This window comes from Cyprinus carpio, chromosome B10 (genome assembly GCF_018340385.1).
Source record: "Cyprinus carpio isolate SPL01 chromosome B10, ASM1834038v1, whole genome shotgun sequence".
In the NCBI taxonomy this organism is placed as follows: Eukaryota; Metazoa; Chordata; class Actinopteri; order Cypriniformes; family Cyprinidae; genus Cyprinus; species Cyprinus carpio.
The window spans coordinates 23,743,509-23,765,075 of NC_056606.1; the positions used below are offsets into that span (position 1 = coordinate 23,743,509).

Here is a 21,567-nt window from a genome sequence, read left to right on the forward strand (position 1 = left end):
GCTGTGTGGTACATTATATTTAAAGAAAGATGTGATATAAAAATAAACCAGAGAGACACTCTCAACCAGAGACACACACACACACACACACACACACACACACACACACACATAAGCTGCTATTAGAAGAAACTAAATTCCCCATTATTAAATGCAATAATGGGGAAAAAATTGTCTAAGATTATTTTTAAGTAGATTTTACCATGTAATAAATGCGTTAAACATTTTAAATATATTTTTAGAAGTTAGAATTGCTGTTTGGATGAAAATACAGAAAGTATATATTTTTTTCTTGCATTACAGATTTAATTTAAAGTTTAAATAACAATAATCTGAAGCTTTTTAATTTCACTGTGTAGCTTCCATATTTAATGTCAAAACATTGTGCAAAATGCAATGCAAGTAAACTTGGCTGTTTGGATGAAATAATAAGAGAAAAAACTTGCTATTTCAGAGTAAAAACAGAACACAGAACATCACGAGGAGACTGAAAACAGAGATTTCTCTCAGTTCTGTTTCCACACCACTGAAAGTGAAATAAGTATGTAGGAAACAGCTTGAGTCGCATCTGAGGCCATTACAGTAATAACAGCGGCTGAGTGGTTGTTTAAAGCATGAGTCAGTCGACACGCCATGCTGCCATTGGCAGTTTAAACAACTCACACCAATTACCAGCGTTTTCATTCCATTACAGCCGTCCCTCGAGACAGACCACTGCCAGAGTTAACCGCTTGTGTTCTGACACGGCACTAAATACTGCAGCTCTCCACCTTAACACCATGAGTTCACAAGAAAAGACAAAAGTATCCTAGAAACCACCCAGAACACCCTAGCAACCTCATAACTACCACCCAAAAACCGCTAGCAACCATATAGCAGCTCCTGGCCAAAGAAAAGACAGTCTACAAATGTCTTAACAACACCCTGGCAACCACCCAGAACACCCTAGCAACCACCCAAAAACCCTAGCAACCATATAGGAGCTGTTAGACCAAAAATATTCTACAAATTTCTTAGCAACCACCCAATACACCCTAGCAACCTCATAACCACCCAATACACCCTAGCAACCTCATAACCACCCAAAAAACCCTAGCAACCTCATAACAACCACAACAAAACCCTAGCAACCATATAGCAACTGTTTGACCAATAACATTCAACAAATTTCTTCGCAACACCCTAGCAACCACCCAGTATACCCTAGCAACCTCATAACAACCACTCAAAAAACCCTAGCAACCATATAGCAGCTGTTAGACCAAAAAACATTCTACAAATTTCTTAGCAACCATCCAATACAACCTAGCAACCTCATAACAACGACCCAAAACCCTAGCAACCATATAGGAGCTGTCAGACCAATAACATTCTACAAACTTCTCAGCAACCACCCAGAACACCCTAGCGACCTCATAAAACCACCCAATAACCCCTAGCAACCATATAGCAGCTCCTGGACCAAAAACACCCTACAAATGTTTTAGCAATACCCTAGCAACCACCCAGAACACCTTAGCAACCTCATAACAAACACCCAAAACAAAACTCTAGCAACCAAATAGCAGCTCCTCGCAAAAATGCTCTCAACCTTAACAGGATGAATTAAATGAAAACGAGGCACAGAAGTAAACATTGGCACTGCAATCGCATGTTCCTTTGAGTGACTCATTACATCCTGGCGAACGGTTTGAGGAAAGTTTCCTCGTCCAATCCATCTGAACAGTTTGAGCTAAATCAAAGCTCTCCTCAGTATCTGTTCATTCGCCGCGCGCCGCGTGGGTTTCTCACATTAGCAGCGGTTGAAGCAAGCGGCCCAATTTAAAGCACTTTGGGGTTCTGGACAAAACGCCATCCATATTTTGTGCCCTTCGTGTGCCAAAAACCTGAGTGGTGAATAATGTACGGTAGAGCTGGGCAGGGTGGAAATGAGCAAACACACACGCTGAATTTATTACCGCCTCTAATGGGCCAAATGCATTACAATGCCATTTGTGATATGTAGCACTACACAACCTTTCTGCCTATTATAAATTAATGCAAGGCTGGAGACGATAGATGCTGCATTTCAGTCTCCAGACTTTCAGGAACACAACAAACTTTCAGAAGAGAAGCTTCAGCTGCACGACAGAACACACAAAAGATCAAATCAAATTACACGCAGCTCCCGTTCTGCTGAATCTTACGACACACTTTAAACATCCAGCGTATTTTATGCAAAAGTTTGGGATGGTAGAGTGCTTGATGTGAGTGAAAGTGGAAGATTAATCTTATTTATTGTCTTATGTAGCATGATGCTACAGTGTGCATGAATGGTCATGTAACACGTGCTTTTGGTCGTGTAGTATGGACGGAGAGTTTTTCTGAAACGGCAGTATGGACGAGGATTGTTTTCTTTGTTTTAAAACAAAACCGCACCAGTGTAAATGCAGACTTACATCTATGGGGGTTGGATGCTTTCACACTACAGCCTACAAAACATTCTACAGACTTCTTAGCAATTCCCTAGCAACCATCCAGGACACCCTAGCAACCATACAGCAGCTGTTTGACCAAAAACACTCTACAGACTTCATAGCAATTCCCTAGCAACCATCAAGGACACCCTAGCAACCATACAGCAGCTGTTTGACCAAAAACACTCTACAGACTTCATAGCAATTCCCTAGGCAACCCATCCAGGACACCCTAGCAACCATACAGCAGCTGTTTGACCAAAAACACTCTACAGAACTTCATAGCAATTCCCTAGCAACCATCCAGGACACCCTAGCAACCATACAGCAGCTGTTTGACCAAAAACACTCTACAGACTTCATAGCAATTCCCTAGCAACCATCAAGGACACCCTAGCAACCATACAGCAGCTGTTTGACCAAAAACACTCTACAGACTTCATAGCAATTCCCTAGCAACCATCCAGGACACCCTAGCAACCATACAGCAGCTGTTTGACCAAAAACACTCTACAGACTTCATAGCAATTTCCCTAGCAACCATCAAGGACACCCTAGCAACCATACAGCAGCTGTTTGACCAAAAACACTCTACAGACTTCATAGCAATTCCCTAGCAACCATCCAGGACACCCTAGCAACCATACAGCAGCTGTGTTGACCAAAAACACTCTACAGACTTCATAGCAATTCCCTAGCAACCATCCAGGACACCCTAGCAACCATACAGCAGCTGTTTGACCAAAAACACTCTACAGAGTTCATAGCAATTCCCTAGCAAACCATCAAGGACACCCCTAGCAACCATACATCAGCTGTTTTACCAAAAACACTCTACAGACTTCATAGCAATTCCCTAGCAACCATCCAGGACACCCTAGCAACCATACAGCAGCTGTTTGACCAAAAACACTCTACAGACTTCATAGCAATTCCCTAGCAACCATCCAGGACACCCTAGCAACCATACAGCAGCTGTTTGACCAAAAACACTCTACAGACTTCATAGCAATTCCCTAGCAACCATCAAGGACACCCTAGCAACCATACAGCAGCTGTTTGACCAAAAACACTCTACAGACTTCATAGCAATTCCCTAGCAACCATCCAGGACACCCTAGCAACCATACAGCAGCTGTTTGACCAAAAAAAAAAAAAAAAAATAAAACTCTACATACTTCTTAGCAATGCCCTATCAACCATCCAGAACACCCTAGCAACCATACAGCAGCTGTTTGACCAAAAAAAAATAAAAAATAAAACTCTACATACTTCTTAGCAATGCCCTATCAACCATCCAGAACACCCTGGCAACCATACAGCAGCTGTTTGACCAAAAACACTCTACAGACTTCATAGCAATTCCCTAGCAACCATCCAGGACACCCTAGCAACCATACAGCAGCTGTTTGACCAAAAACACTCTACAGAGTTCATAGCAATTCCCTAGCAACCATCAAGGACACCCTAGCAACCATACAGCAGCTGTTTGACCAAAAACACTCTACAGACTTCATAGCAATTCCCTAGCAACCATCCAGGACACCCTAGCAACCATACAGCAGCTGTTTGACCAAAAACACTCTACAGACTTCATAGTAATTCCCTAGCAACCATCAAGGACACCCTAGCAACCATACAGCAGCTGTTTGACCAAAAACACTCTACAGACTTCATAGCAATTCCCTAGCAACCATCCAGGACACCCTAGCAACCATACAGCAGCTGTTTGACCAAAAACACTCTACAGACTTCATAGCAATTCCCTAGCAACCATCCAGGACACCCTAGCAACCATACAGCAGCTGTTTGACCAAAGAACACTCTACAGAGTTCATAGCAATTCCCTAGCAACCATCAAGGACACCCTAGCAACCATACAGCAGCTGTTTGACCAAAAACACTCTACAGACTTCATAGCAATTCCCTAGCAACCATCCAGGACACCCTAGCAACCATACAGCAGCTGTTTGACCAAAAAAAACTCTACAGACTTCATAGCAATTCCCTAGCAACCATCAAGGACACCCTAGCAACCATACAGCAGCTGTTTGACCAAAAACACTCTACAGACTTCATAGCAATTCCCTAGCAACCATCCAGGACACCCTAGCAACCATACAGCAGCTGTTTTGACCAAAAACACTCTACAGACTTCATAGCAATTCCCTAGCAACCATCCAGGACACCCTAGCAACCATACAGCAGCTGTTTGACCAAAAACACTCTACAGAGTTCATAGCAATTCCCTAGCAACCATCAAGGACACCCTAGCAACCATACAGCAGCTGTTTGACCAAAAACACTCTACAGACTTCATAGCAATTCCCTAGCAACCATCCAGGACACCCTAGCAACCATACAGCAGCTGTTTGACCAAAAACACTCTACAGAGTTCATAGCAATTCCCTAGCAACCCATCAAGGGACACCCTAGCAACCATACAGCAGCTGTTTGACCAAAAACACTCTACAGACTTCATAGCAATTCCCTAGCAACCATCCAGGACACCCTAGCAACCATACAGCAGCTGTTTGACCAAAAAAACTCTACAGACTTCATAGCAATTCCCTAGCAACCATCCAGGACACCCTAGCAACCATACAGCAGCTGTTTGACCAAAAACACTCTACAGAGTTCATAGCAATTCCCTAGCAACCATCCAGGACACCCTAGCAACTTCTTAACAACCCCTCAAAAACCCTAGCTACCATATAGCAGCTTCTGGATCAAAAACACTTTAGATACTTCTTAACAAAACCCTAGCAACCACCCAGAACACCACAGCAACTGTATAACAACTGTTGGACATCAAAACAGGCAAAATACTACCCTAGAAACTGTTTAGCAACCACCCAAAACAACCTAGCAACCTCACAGAAACCATCAAGCAACCCTGGTAACACATCAGTGAGTTTTAAACATGCAAACATCAAGCATTTAACTTAAGCTGAATCTTACAAAGGTCTGAAAACATTCAATGTTTTATACAATAAATATTCTAAACAAGCCTCTAACATCAAGTATTAAAATTCCGCATGTGACTTACAAACACCCTAGCAACCACCCAAAACACCCTAGCAACACAACAGAAAAAAGAATGAAACAGATTTCCTTTGTAAAAGTGGAGTTTGCTTTGAGATCTGCCACTGTTTGAAATGTGTTGAGTGAAACACACACAACAAAGCGTCTCCTGTTGGCTTTGGCTCCGGGGTGAATCTCACAGCTTGTGTTGGCCGCGACGATGACGGCTCCTCTCAGCCAAACGCAGCAAGCAGATCCGCTCGAACCCCTGACCGCACTCGTGCTCCCATGAGCCTCCTCTGCCGAGCCACGGCCGCACATGTGGACGCATGTGAAAACAATTACACTGAGTGCATGTGTTGGGCTACTTGTGCTAAATTACACAGGTTAGTGAATTAAGGGCAATTTACATAGCTGTAGTCTCTCGTCAGCCAATGAGAACACCAATGAAGGGACCCGGCATTTGATTTGAGCTTAAATCGCTGAGTTTGCATCCAGATCAGCGTTCAAACCCACAAAACAGCCCTGAGTAGACACTGAGACTGGGACAGCATACTGCGCCTATGATTGCTGCAGTATATATAGCGTGCATACCATGTATAATAGGCAATTTTCCCATATGCTTGAAATATCCAGATGACCTACTAAATGTGCACACGGCACAGAATATATTGCATCCCATAATGCATTGCACTACACTCAACCTACTTCCAGTCTAACAACTGAAATGTCAACTGTGATTTTTTAAAAATCTTTTATGATTCATTATTTGATCATGCTGCGACATTAAATAAATATTAGCACATAATTAGATTATAAATACTAAAATCATTTTATCTGGATGCCTCTCACTGAATTAAACATGCAATAGTATGTGACAGTGTTTGATCTGGTTTGTCAGGGAATAATGCATACAGTTTGACTAAATAAATAGTACAGTACAGAACATACTCTGCAGAGTAAGCTAGTATTCTCTTCTGAACATCAAGCATGAAGGACTGCAATGATTAGAATAGCATACTATTATTTCTGCTATATCAATATTTTGCAGAAATGGTAATAGTAGTATTCTAGCATGCTATTTTGAATATAGGTTGTTTGAAAAACTAAACTGCATAGTGCCTACTGCTAAAATGCACCGTATTTCATAGTATACGGCAAGCTATTTTTAATATAAAAATATTTAATATTTAAGTTTTTAATGTATTACAAATGCTTAACTATTTCTTAAAACTTTAATGTAATTCAGTTGTAATTCAAAATTCAAATTTTATGCATGTATGCATATATACACACATACTTATTTTTAAGTATTAAGTTTTATGTATATATACTGTAGTAAAATCAAATATAGTTAATACTTTATAAAAACTTGTCATAAATTGAAAAAAAAAAAAATTAAAACATGATTTTTAAAATCTATTTAAAAAAAAAATCACATTTAAGCTTTATGTGTAAATATAGTAAAATAAAATGCAGTTTAAAATATCGTAAAAATAATTTTTTTTCCAACACAACAACCAGCATCTAGCGATCATCTTACAAATAAATCATACATTTGCATTTTAAAACAAATCGTGCCTTGTCATTTGGCAGTCTGTTTAGGTAAAAGCCAATAAAAAGTTTATAAATAAAGGCTGTTATGACTCCCAGTTCATTCATCACACTGTAAATGGAAGGTCAAGTCATTGCATTGTTGGACACAGTGTTTCACACACTGTGCTCTAGTTGTATATTGTGCATTTTGACAAACACAGTATTTCAGTCAGGTATATTCCACTGTGACAGTAAACACACAGCAGCGCTAGTACGAGTAGTACAGTAGTGTGTTATTGTTGAGTCTCTCTCCAGTTGAGTGTGTTGTGTGAAGGTAAATCACAGCAGTGTGTGAGTCCGTGTTAAACATCATCTGCGTCTGGATCGAAGCTCGTCCCCTCATAACTCACGCTGGAAGTGCTCGATGCGACACGCTCACAAATCACACTCACCATTAATAATCTCAATGAGAGCGCCAGCCTTCTACAGCTCCTGAACTTTACGGCGCTTCCATTGATCAGCGATCCACAACAACAAAACGCTGCTTATTTATCGCTCTGGAGTGTTACTCAGGCCCTGATTAAAACATCTGTCACAGACGGGACGCTGAAAAAGGCTAAATGATTGCTGCTGTTTCCATTAGCCTCTGGAGAGAGAGAGAGAGAGAGAGAGAGAGCAGACATCTGAATAGAGACTCGTTTAGATTCCGATCATTAGAGCAGAACACTGACCTGAGACCAGCTCAACTGACCCAGGCACCAGGCGAGTGTGTGTGAGAGATCGACTGTGACTAAAGCCCATCAGGAGATCAACAGGTCAATGAGGAGGAGTCATTAAGTACCCTAACTAGGTGCCAGCTGCAGTTTGTCACTGAAAAAGCAAAATACTGTAGTGTTTCCTCCTGAATCTACAGCAAATAGAATTAAACAGACAATAAATGGCTGCAGTGTTCAAGGCTGCATGCGGCCAGATCAGAGTAGTGTGATTCATGAAGAAATGACTGTTCTGGTCTCAGGACTGACTCATTTCACACAGCGGACGCATCTCTCGTTCACACACTGAAGACCTCCTCCGTCTGAACTGAGAACGTGTGAGGTTTCAGAACAGCACCGGCTCCTCATGCTGGAAAAACAACCTGCTTCACCACGGCTCTCTGCTGAAAACTGACCGACCGTTCTCTGCAATACAACAGCAGCCCAAACAGAAGCACATTTCAGTCACACCTAAACATGTCTGCATGCCATTCATTAGATCATATAATATCAGCGCAAGTGTCTTGTCTTGTAAATAAAAATGTAAATACAAATCTAAGAAAAATTTGCAGAGAATATAAATATTAAATTTTTTTATTTAAAGTTTCAATTTCGTATTATATTTTTTATTTAATTATTTTATATTTACTTATTAAATCAAATATTTAAATAAAACAATAACACACATATATATATAAATTAAACTTAAGATTTTTCTTTTTTTCATTTGAATTTTTATATATATGTGATTTTGTTAAGTATTTATTTTTTTATATTTAATCATTAATACACAAAATTTGCATAATGTTAAAATATTTTTTAAAATACATAAAAACTGTGTTATATTTATGCTTTATTTAGGTATTTATTTTTATATTTAATTATCAATACCCCAAAAAATTGCATACAATAAAAATGTTTAAAAATACATTAAATATGTTGTTATATGTATGATTTATTTAAGCATTTATTTTTATATTTAATTATTAATACACAAAATTAGCATAATGTTAAAATATTTTTTTAAATACATAAAAACTGAGTTATATTTATGATTTATTTAGGTATTTGTTTATATTTAATTATCAATACACAAAAAATGCATAAAATAAAAATGTTTAAAAATACATTAAATATGTTGTTATATGCATGATTTAAGCATTTATCTTTATATTTAATTATTAATACACAAAATTTGCATAAAATACTTTTTTTAAATACATTAAATATTTTGTTATATGCATGATTTAAGTATTTATTTTTATATTTAATGCAAAAAAATAATTTAAGTATTTTTTCATATTTAATTATTAATACACAAAAAAATTGCATAAAGAATCTTTTTAAAAATAGATTAAATGTTTTACCTGTTTACCTGCATGTTATGCATCAAATGTGTTGTTATATAATTAAAATATTAACATTTCAGTTGAAAGGGCTTTGACTGATAAAAACATTCACACACCTTTCTAATGTCACTATATTGTCTGAAACGGGTTCGTAAAGGTATCTGGGTTTGAGACGCAGAGAGACATGCAACATCAAGCTTGATTTCTGTCCGTGGATATAAACTCTTCAGGAGAAGGCTTCTGGACGGAGTGAGGTCAGCAGCTGCTTAAAAACACCAGCGCTGTGATTGATGCGATTAAAGATGCTGCTTCTGCTAGCAACACTAAATGAGGAAAACCACCATGAGAATGTAGACACAACACTTCCACCAGAAGAAAAAGGGAAACGTCAGCATACACCCCTCCATGTCGTCTCGGCTCCTGTTTGTGTGTGTGTGTCAGGCGTGTGCTGTAGTGTGTTTGGACTCACAGGCGATCCGGACGTGGGCTTTACGGCTCTTGGTGGTTCCTGCTGAGCTCCAGGCCACACACTGACACCAGAAATCCTCCAGACCGAAGAGCTCCTCCACCTGCTGACGGGTGATCTCGATACTGGCCTCCCGCACCACCAGACCTGCACACACACACACACACACACACACATACACACACACACACACACACACACATTAGGTTTCTGTGAATTGTGGGGACTTGCCATAGACTTCTATTACTTTTATACTGACCAGACAATATTTTCTATCCCCTAACCCTAAACCAACTCCTTACACAAAACCTGCTTGCACTGTTACACTTTCAGATAAACATTGTTTACTATTTTTTATATTTCCCCCCCCCCCCCCCCCACAATGTCAAAAATGTCAGGTTTTACTATACTTGTGGGGACATTGTTCTCACTGTGTAGCACAAGTACACACACACACACACCCCCACACACATGCGCACACTCTAACAGACACACACTCAAACACACACTCACACACACACACTCGCACACACACACACACTCATGAGGATGTGCAGTCTAACAGCTCACATGCGTGACCTCCTCTCGTAATCCAAGTGTTTTCTAAAACGAGCTGCTTGCTGTGAAGCCCTCAGGCAAGAAGTTCAGCTCCATCCACTTAAACGGAGAACGACTGAATCTCAAAGACTGCCTGTCAAGATCACGTGTCAGCAACAGAACTCATTTTCTAATTATTTCATAAAAAGCTGTGTAAGTGATTTTTTTTACATAATCATGGTAAAATCAGTGTAATGCATGGCTGTTTAGCTAATAGAAAAGGTAAAAAAATTGTATGTATATATATATATATATATATATATATATAGGCTATATATATATATATATATATATATATATATATATATTTAAAAATGTATTTAATATAATTGTGAAAATTGCATTCATCATCATGATTAAAACAAATTTTAACATGAATAATGATTATAAAATAAAACAAAATGCTTCAAATTTGATGGAGTTTTGTGCCAATAATTCACCCGATGCTATTCATTTGTGATTTTACTACCATCTGCTTAAAACTGCACCTATACAATTATATTAAAATGTTAGTAATGCATAACCCTTCAGCACACAAAAATATACATAATATATATATATATATATATATATATATATATATATATAGATATATATATATATATATATATATATATATATATATTTGTTTAATATATATATTAGGGCTGTCAAATGATTAATCACGATTAATCACATCCAAAATAAAAGTTTTGTTTACATAATATATGTGTGTATACTGTGTATATTTATTATGTATATATAAATACACACACATGCATGTATATATTTAAGAAGAATATGTTATGTTTATATATTAAATATATTTCTATATAATATAAAATATAAGAATATAAATATATAAATGTATATACATGTAAATATTTTCTAAATATATAATTTATGTGTGTGTATTTATATATACAAAAACAAATAAACCTTTTATACAAAAATTCAAAATGTAAACAAAACTTTATTATAGGAGAATATTAATCATTTGACAGCCCTAATAATATATATATATACACACACAGAGATACTTATAGCATTATATTATTTAGAATATTAGAATAATATAAAAATAAACAAATATTAATACTTAATATTTTATATATAGAATACAATAGAATAGAACAGTTTGCCATGGCACACTGCAGAATGTCACTTTCAAGTTATATCAAAGCAAAAAATGGTTTCATAATCTGACAAACGCAATAAATTGCTCCATCACTGAAATTACTTTCTTTTCTATCGGACTTTCTTTCTAGGCCATACAAGCTACTGGTTATAATGTACAGCTCCATGAAGAAAACAACTGAAATCTCCAAAACTTGCTTGTCAAGATCATGCTTCAGTAACAGAACTTATATTGACACTATTATAAAAAACCCAGTGCTGATGTTACATCTGCTCTCTCATGTCTCTGCTGGAAGATATTCTTTACACGTTACATGCATGTTTTTGGTTACACTCAGAAACACACACACATGACACTGACGTGTAGAGATCATCATATGAGCGTGATCAAACACACACACACACACACACACACACACACACACACACACACACACACACACACACACACAGATGGACTGCCAGAATGATTGAGCTGTTTGGACTCTTTTCTAGCCGCATTTGGAGCATCACGCCGGCCCGATCCTGTTTGTTAAACTCCTCTGATTATTGTTCATCTGGCCACTGGACGCTAAACAAATGAACACACCCACGGCAGCGGCCTCCATCTATACTTTACGCCTCCAGCCATATATTTCAACAGAGAGGCTCGGCTAATCCCATCAGAAACATGATGTATGGTTCTCAGTGCACTGAATTTGCGCGGGTGTGTGTGTGCGTGTGTGTGTGTGTGTGTGTCGGAGCCCAATGGGCCCCAGAGGTGGTTTTCGGGGTGTGTGTGTGTGTGTGTGTGTGTCGGAGCCCAACGGGCCCCAGAGGTGGTTTTTGGGCACAGGTTGTGATTGGGTTGCGTGGCCAGCGGCTCCAGCTCGAGTCGTAAAGCTGCAGTAATCCTCTATGCTAATGTGCTGCTCTGCTCTCCTCCATCCAGCTTCTTCTACATAATAATTGCTTGTTGCTTCATCTGCACACATTTAAAATCACACGTGTGCTTGACTCCCTCACAAATCAATATATTGTTATTTTCAAAAATTCTAAATAGTTACATTTTTTATTTAATATTTTATGCCCTTCACTATTTCAAATTAAAAGTTCATGCATTTTTTTTTCCTCTTTTTTTTCTCTCGATTCTGTCACCGATGGAGTTTGGTTCCTCTGGCTTGCTTAGTTGGGGACACTTCATTTTCAAGCGATATCATCAACAATTGAACAGATACTATTTAAACTGAACTGAGCTGGATGATGACATCACTGAATTCAATGATGAACTGCCTTTTACAATTGAGTGTTTACTATTGTCCTTCTGCATTATTGACACACTATTTTCCTATTTAATACAGTAAAGCTGCTTTGACACAATCTGTATTGTTAAAAGCTCTGTATAAATAAAGGTGACTTGACTTGACAAATTGAAAGTACAGACAGTCTCTTAATTAGAAAAAAATATAAATGTAATAAATATATAATAATATAAACATATCTAAATATAATTTATTATTAAAAAAATATATAATTATTTTTAAAATAATTTAACATTTTTTTTTAATTCTAAAAATATTTTTTAATTATAAAATAATTACAAAAAACAAAATTATGTAAATAATTTGATAGAAGATTCGCACGTGACAGTAAAACACTTATGTTATTGTAGAATAAATAATTTTAAAAAAAATGTTATTTTTATATTTTATAAATATATCTAAAAAATATTAAAATAATTATAAATCATTAAAAAAATATATATAAATACCTAAAAATATATACAAAATAATAATTATAAAAAAAAATAGTTTGAAGTGGATATAGTTTAACTGCAGGACATACCTTCCATGCTATTATAAATGCTTTCATAATCTCAAAAAAACTCAAAAAAATTCCCCAACAACAAAAATAACTTCCCTTCCAACCTAATTCCCAACTATAGACCATAAAAGCTACTGTAATTATGGGAACCAGCAGTCAGATAGCTAGATAAGCGTTTAGTGAATGCTCACTCAAGTCCGGCTCCATTCTGGTACAAAACGCTCACTTTTCACCATCCAAATCAAATCAAGATCCAGTAAATGCAGCACAAAATCATGTTTCTCTCAGAAACACTTCACATTATGGAAGTGAAATGACTTGCAAACTCCATCTCATGTTAATGTTCTGTTGTAAATCCTGAAGTCAAACAATCCAGCAGTTATTGTAGTGCACACGTTACACGCTGTGGAAATGAAGACAAACAGGCCTGTTTTCTCTCTCCAGTTATTTAGCCGCTTATTAGGATTAGGAATCTAGAGCTGGCACTGAAATGACATTTCTAATGCGCTGAATAGAGCTCACATTTCTCACACATTCTTCCTGTCCTCCAAAGCCAACAACCACTCCAACTTGCCCTTACATTTACATCAAAAATGCATTATATTGGAAGCTACAATGCAGAACAGCTTTATTGGAAATGCGGCGTTCATCTGCGACCGAATTATTCCCGAGGCCGTCATTCAACTCCTCACAAACTCATTTCAGACGCTCACGGACGACACATCAAAGTCTGGCTTGGAAACGATGGCATGAGGAGCGATGTGAGGCGGTTTGATTGAGGCAGAGGCCCGTGGGAACGGCTGCTCAGTGACCGCAGCACGATTGACCCTGTTTATGAGCCGCTATCAGCTTCAATAATTAAAACTTGTGTGATGCTGGAGCTTCAGCCCAGAGAAATATGCACGCATTATGTACTGTACTGTACAGTTTTAAATCATTAAATTGTTTTGAATATGGCAAATAATAAACAATAATGTTATATTTTATCATATATAATAATATTTACAAAAAAAAAATCTAAGTCAAAAGTTAAAAGTTTTAATATATATTTTTTTAAATTAAATTTTTTTTTTTTTTTACTGTATATTATAGGAATTGATGCCCATTTTCACTTATTAGAAAAACATTTAAATTCTTGAAGAATCAATTCTAGATTTAATAACAAATTCAAGTAAAATTTATATCAATTTAAAATATAAATCATAAAATTATATATAAATATATATATATATATATATATATATATATATATATATTTATTTTATTTATTTATATTTTATATATTTTAAAATGTTTATTAAATTTAACATAATTGTAATTTATATAATTATATTTATAAAATAAATTATTAGAAATAATATACAATTCTAAATTTCTATTAAAAATAATAAAACAAAGGTAAATTAATATAAAATATTAAAACTATTATAGTTTTAAAAATAAAGTAAAACTTACACAATATTTCATGTAAAATAATGTAACATTTTTAAATATTTTACTAATATTTTTTAATATTGTAAAACTGTATCATTTAAAATGTTTATTAAATAATATAATTTTATAATTCATGTCTGTGAAAAACAAATAAATTATAAATAATATGTAATTATAAATAAAAAAAATAATGATTTTTAAAAATAAAAGTTAATATAATATAATTAATTTAATTAATATAAATAAATTAATATAAATATAAAACTACTATATCAAAATTAAATTAACATTATACAATACTAAATTTCACAAAATATATAAATGTTAAATATAAATTATAAAATTACATTTAAATACTTAATACAGATTTTAAAGATAACATCAGTTAAATTCACATTTACATCAGTTATCATGCTTATTGTCAATCTTCACATAAAAATGACATGATGAAATGTTTTATAAAAATCTTTTTTCTTTTATATATACAAACATTTTTGGAATTTAATATAAAATTATATTAATTAATAATATTATATTCATGGTTATTTTATTATTAAATTATTATTATTATTTTTTTTACATTTTTGTTCTTATATATAGTATTCGTATATATATTTATTTCAGCCTAATAAGATGATATCTGGACAGCACTTGCTGGATTAAACCTTCACATGATGAGACAGTTCACGACGAGACTGACGCTGTTGGCAAAAGCAATGAAATTGAAGCGTTCCTATTTACTCCTGGTGGCAGTTTTGTGTGGCAAGCAACATAATTAATCACGACGGGTGAGAAACACGTGGCTCGGAAGAAACAAATCGACTGCCATCCATCTTGTGTCGCTCCTAAGTGCCGTAGCTCACGGATGAAAACCGGCTCACACCCATCGCAATCATTCAGACCCCAAAAACAGGCGAAATCCATCAACAGAAAACCGGATGAGTGTTTAAGAGGCCGGATCGATAGGAGAACATTTGAGTAGGTGTTTCTCCTCAAAGCCACTCCATTGGCTTCCAGAGAAATCCATTTGCAGCAAGCTAATGATCTGCTGCTCAGCCTCCGCAGTAAGCCAACTCTTTCTTTATTTATTTTGGGGACAGCAGGCTGGAGCCGCGCGGCTGGCACTGATAACTGCCCGGCTCTGCTTCAGCTCCACACAAAATGTCTGTTAATCTGCCTCTCTGACCAAAGGGACCAGAGAGGCAGATTGACAAGAGGAGAGAGGGAAGGAGAGGGGGAAGGAGGGGAGAGGAGAGGAGGGGGAGGAGGGGGGAGGGAGGGGGAGGAGAGGGGGGGGAGAGAGGGGAGAGAGAGGAGAGGGAGGGGGGGGAGGGAGGAGGGGGGGAGGGAGAGGGGAGGGAGGGGGGGGGGGGGGGGAGGGAGGAGGGAGGGGGGGAGAGGAGGGGGGAGGGAAGGAGGGGAGGGGGGGGGGGAGGGAGGGGGAGGAAGGGGGGAGGGGGGGAGGGGGAGGAGAAGGAGGGAAGGGAGGGGAGGAGGGAGGGGGGGAGGGGGGGGAGAGGAGAGAGAGGGGGGGAGGGGAGAAGAGGGGGAGGGAGGGGGAGAGGGGGGAGGAGGGGGGGAGAGGGAGGAGGGGGGGAGAGGGGGAGGAGAGAGGAGGAGGGAGAGGGAGAGGGGGGAGAGGAGGAGAGGGAGAGGAGGGGAGGGAGGGGAGGGAAGGGAGGGAAGAGGGAAGGAGGGAGGGGGGAGAAGAGGGAGGGAAGGGGGGAGGGAGGGGGGGAGGGGAGGGGGGAGGGAGAGGGAGAGGAGGAGAGGGAGGGGAGGGAGGGGGGGGAGGGGAGGGGAAGAGAGGGGAGGGAGGGAGGGGAAGGGGAGGGGTGAGGGGGGGAGGGAGGGGAGAGGAGAAGGAGGGGAGGGAGGGGGGGGGGAGAGGAGGGGGAGGGAGGAGAGAGGGGGAGGGGGAGGAGGGAGGGGAAGGGGGGGGAGGGAGAGGGGAGAGGAGGGAGGGGAGAAAGGGGGGGGGAGGGGAGGGGGGAGGAGGGGGAGGGGGGGGAGGGAGGGGGGAGGGGGAGGGGAGGAGAGAGGAGAGGGAGGAGAGGGGGAGGGGAGGGGAGGGGGGAGGGGAGGAGGAGGGGGGGAGGGGAGAGGGAGGGGAGGGGAGGAGGGGGGAGGGGAGGGAGGAGGGGAGGAGGGGAGGGAGGAGGAGAGGAGGAGAAGGAGGGGGGAGGGAGGAGGGAGGAGGAGGAGGAGGAGGAGGAGGGAGAGGGAGGGGAGAGGGGAGGGGGGGGGGGAGAGAGGGGAGGAGGAGGGGGAGGAGGAGGAGGAGGAGGGGGGGGAGGAGAGTGGAGAGGGAGGAGGAGAGGGGGAAGGGAGGGGGGAGGAGGGAGGAGAGGGGAGGAAGGAGAAGAGGAGGGGGAGGGAGGGGAGGAGGGAGGGGGGAGAGGAGGGGAGGAGGGGAGGAGGAGAGAGAGTGGGGAGGGGAGGAGGAGGGAGAGGGGGAGAGGGGGGGGGAGGGGAGGAGGGAGGAGGGAGGGAGGGAGGGGGAAGAGGAGTGGTGAGGGAGGAGAGGGGAGAGGAGGGGAGGAGGGGAGAGGGAGGGGGGAGAGGAGGAGGAGGGAGAGGGGAGGGGAGGAGGAGAAGGGGGAGGGAGGAGGGAGGGGGGGGGAGGGGAGGAGGAGGAGAGGGAGGGGAAGAGAGGGGAGAGAGGAATTTGTTTTGGTATGTTACATTAGGGCTGCAATTATGATGATTTTTGATTATGTGTGATCGGTATCGAATCGATTATTTTTGGATTGGATTAATTAATGAATTGTAGTTATGTGGCTTATATTTTAGTTTTGTGGATTTTTTTCTCGTGAATTAGTAAATTATTAACAAGGGGTATTTTATCATTCAACATAGACTTTTTAGAGATTTTAACCATTTGGCATTATCATATCCTGGATCAAAAGAGGTATGAAACATACCTGGAGTTGTGTTTTTATTATATGTTGGTTAAAATTTGTATTGAACTCTTCTGCAATCAATACACTGACCCATACATTGTCTAGCAAAATTATACAAAGGGAGATTTAGAATAATGTTTTCACCATGGCAGTCCTTCACGGCTCCTAAAGTGATTTAACATCGAACAAAGCTTATTAATTTTTTAGTCTTTCAGAACATATTTTCCTACGATTCTAAGAATAATAGAATAATAACAGAATTAAAATTGCAGTAAATTGCATTTGTATGTATATCATTTTTTTCTGTAAACTACACAGCTTATACCTGGGGAAACAGCTTTATAGCTTCTGCTGTGGGCATTGTAATTTTTCCTTGAATAAAAGTGCCAATGGCATGAAACCTGAATGTAACTCACAATTTAAAATACAGTAATTTTAAGTAAAATCCATCAGAAGGTTGTCCAAAAAAAAATTGGACACACAAAAAAAAACCTGCTGTGTGAAAAAGAGCAGTGAATGATACTTAGAAAAGTGTATTTCAAATGCATTTTAAACATTAACCTCTCTCATTTAGTCATAATTAGGCTGCATAGACTGAATTATGAACTGAGTAATTGGTTGACAAAAGCTTTTAAATGTTAATTGTTAAAAAAGCAATGTTATCAGCTTTTCTGACTAAACATTTGCAAACAACATTGTACTGCAGAATTTCCACAAATAAGTCTTTTGCACACATTTAAATATGTAGTGGTCCTTATAACAGTGCAAATTCAAAAATGTAATAATAAAGCGATAAAAATGTTAACAAAGCAGCTTATGCATGAACTGACAGGAATTCGGCTACCTGTGGGGAAATGAGGCAGAACACTATTCCGCACTCATTATTTGAGGAAAAACTTTGCATTGCAGTGCAAAAGGGTCAACATGTCCAAATGTTCAGGGCTTAACAGTCAGGCTTGCTCTCTTTTTAGAGGACATATAAGTTTCCTGCACGCAGTTACAGGTTACTCTTCTTTTTGAAGGCTCAAAGTAAAGTGCTCCCCACACTTTGGATGACTTAGATCCGATTAGTTTTTATCTTCCGCTTTTTTTTTATTCTTCTCGAGCTTACTCCACTGCCGCCTGCCTCACCCATCACGCTGAATGCTGTAGAGAGAGATGCTGTATGCGGGGAAGCCGCGTGACATAAAAGCGAGGCCAGCTATTAATAATTAAGCTGCTTCTCCTGCTGCAGTGGCTGATATGTAAAACCTCCGAGTGGCTCATTACTGCCACACTTTGGTCACCTATAGATTTAAAATATGCACGAGAATGAGCGCTTACGGCAAATCAAAATTATTTAGCAACAGCGATCGATTACTAAATTAGTTGACAACTATTTTAATGTCGATTTTAATTGATAATAGATTAGAATATATATATATATATATATTTACATTAAGTGAAACTGCCAAATACTGACTTATAGTAAGAAATGAAATGATAGACACTTTAAATATATATATATATATATATATATATTTTTTATATATATATATATATATATATAAATAGGCACCTTTATTTTGGCACTTTCCACATTTTCACATAATGTCCGTCTATGCACTACCGCCAACACGTGCATTCTCATTCAAACTCATGTATCAGGACTTGATATAATGACTGTCCGAAGGCACAAGGTGAGCATAAAAGACGCTCGGGATTGTTGGTTATGGAACAGTTGGCGCATATAAATTAGTTTTCTCTAAATAAATACTAATAAATACAGACAAAAAAAAAACACCAACAAAAACAGACAAAATAACACCAAAAAAATAATAAAAAATACAGACAAAATTACATCAAAAAGCGCTTTTTGGTGAATATCATAGGAAGCACTGTCGGTTAGGCAGGTAAACAGTTGAGAAAGAAATGGCATGTGTATCAGTAGTCTATATTAAATTCGTGCTTGGTTCTCAAAGTGAAAGCAAACTTATAATAAATCTAATGTTGTCAAAGAAAAATACAAGTGCTCACTGTTCCTGACTAAATAACATTTGTAAAATCAAAAATTATTAATCTATATTTAACTTATACAGTGAAGACTATGCAGTTATTTTACATTTGATTATTGCATTTCTGTAGCGTAGGCCTACCTGAAAATTTATTTTAGACTGAGCTGAAAAACCTGAAAAGCACTGTTTATAGAACTTGTGTCTTTGTTGTATTGTATTGATTTTCTGTTATTGCTTGTTATTTGGTTACCTGTAGAAAAGGTTTTGAGCACTGAGCCCATAGTAGCAGCCGGAATTGTTTTTTTTTTTTTCAATTATTTATTTTCTTTATTATTTAAAAAAAAAAAAAATGTGTAAGCCTATTTTTTGTTTTGAGTGTCCCAGCTGAGAAACAGGATGTGAAAATGTCAGATAAATGTTCATGTTATACATTTTGGTTGCATTTGTGAGTTAATAAAAATGTAGATGGTTGTTTGAAATAGATATATAATATCATAATATCAACGAATCAAATAATACACTACCAAATCAAATCGAAACCTTAATCTAGAATTTTTTTTATTTAACGAAAAAAAAAATATCTCATCGTATGAGAATGAGAAACGATATTGGATCATCTTTTTTTTTTTTAACATACAAAAATGTATATTAAATATTGCAATACTGTTTATTTAATGTTTTAAATCTTTAATAACTAATAATAATTATTAAAATGTAATGATAATTAATTGGAATGTACATTTACATATTATAAAGCAGATCTAATAATCTTTTGATACAAATATTAATATTAAATAAGAGTGGTTTCTTTTCCTTTTATCTTTTTTATATATTTACAAATGTATTTTATAATTATAATATTTTATTTATTATTAATTAATTTATGATTATTTATGTATTTTATTTTTGATTACAATAAAAATATACAAAATTAATATTAAATAATTTAAAAATAGTTTTTATTACATATGTAAATATATGTATAATATTTATAATATTAAACTTATAATATTAATTACAATGTATTATTTATATTTTTTTTTATTAAAATTAAAGCACTAAAAATTGTAATACAGTTTTTTTTTTTTTATCTAAAAAAAAAGAAAGAAAAAAACTGTAGGCCGTGTACAGTATGCTAGCAATGAAATTCAGTTTTTCTCTCTTCCTCTTCCAGGAGTGCGACAGAAGCCTGGCTCTGGAGTGATTTAGTCTCAGATAAAGATAAAGTTTCACATTTGTGCTCTCAGCACACAAACTCTGACATTCAGGGACAAGGGCCGATACTCAGCGTTAACCTGTTTTTTCTTTTTTTTGTTTTTTTTTTTGAATATGATAGACAAGAAAAAGAAAAAGGTAAGTACTAGTATTAGTTGGTTAAGTGCAGGCGAAAAAGATGAGTCTTTAGATGTTTTTTGAAAATGAGTAAAGATTTAGCTGTTCGAATTGAGATCGGGAGGTCATTCCACCAGCTGGAAGCAGTCCAGGAAAAAGTCAGTGAGAGTGATTTTGAACCTCTTTGGGATGGCACCACAAGGCGTCGTTCACTAGCAGGAGCGCAAACTTCTGGAGGGTGCATAAGGATTGAACTAGTGAGTTTAGGTAAGTTGGCGCCGTGCCAGTGGTCGTTTTGTAGGCAAGCATCAGTACCTTAGAATTTGATGCGGCGGCTACTGGTAGCCAGTGTAACCTGATGAGGAGAAGAGTAACATGGGCTGTTTTTGGCTCATTGAAGACAACCCTAAGCTGCTGCATTCTGGATCAGTTGTAGAGGCTTGATAGTACATGCAGGAAGGCCCGCCAGGAGAGCTTGCAATAGTCCGTCCCTGGATAGAACAAGAGCGTGGGACAAGAAGTTGGGTGCTTGTCGGACAGGAAGGGTCTAATATTCCTAATGTTTGTATAAGGCAAAATCTGCAGGACCGGGTCGTGTAGCATCTGGTCTTGAAGCTAACGGATGATCCATCCCAACTCCTAGGTTTCTGAGCTGTCCTGGAAGGAGTTATGGTTTTTGGACGAACCAGCGTATAGAGAAGTTGTGATGAAACGTGGGTTAAGCTGGAACCCCCAGCGTTCATTCTTAGTAAGGTTGAGCGAAGGTGATGGTCTTTCATCCATAGAAATGTCACTCAGACAGGCT

At 37.9% G+C, this 21,567-nt stretch overlaps 1 protein-coding gene across 2 annotated transcripts in view; it reads right to left on the reverse strand.

Annotated features, from left to right (window-relative positions):
• The window catches only part of LOC109112925 (netrin receptor UNC5C-like), a 196,533-nt gene that overhangs the window by 87,570 nt on the left and 87,396 nt on the right, over positions 1-21,567 (reverse strand). For both annotated transcript variants that reach the window (XM_042733320.1, XM_042733321.1), the window contains exon 3: positions 9,587-9,730. In XM_042733320.1, the coding sequence (XP_042589254.1) occupies positions 9,587-9,730 (144 nt within the window). The remainder of the gene's footprint in view (positions 1-9,586; positions 9,731-21,567) is intronic.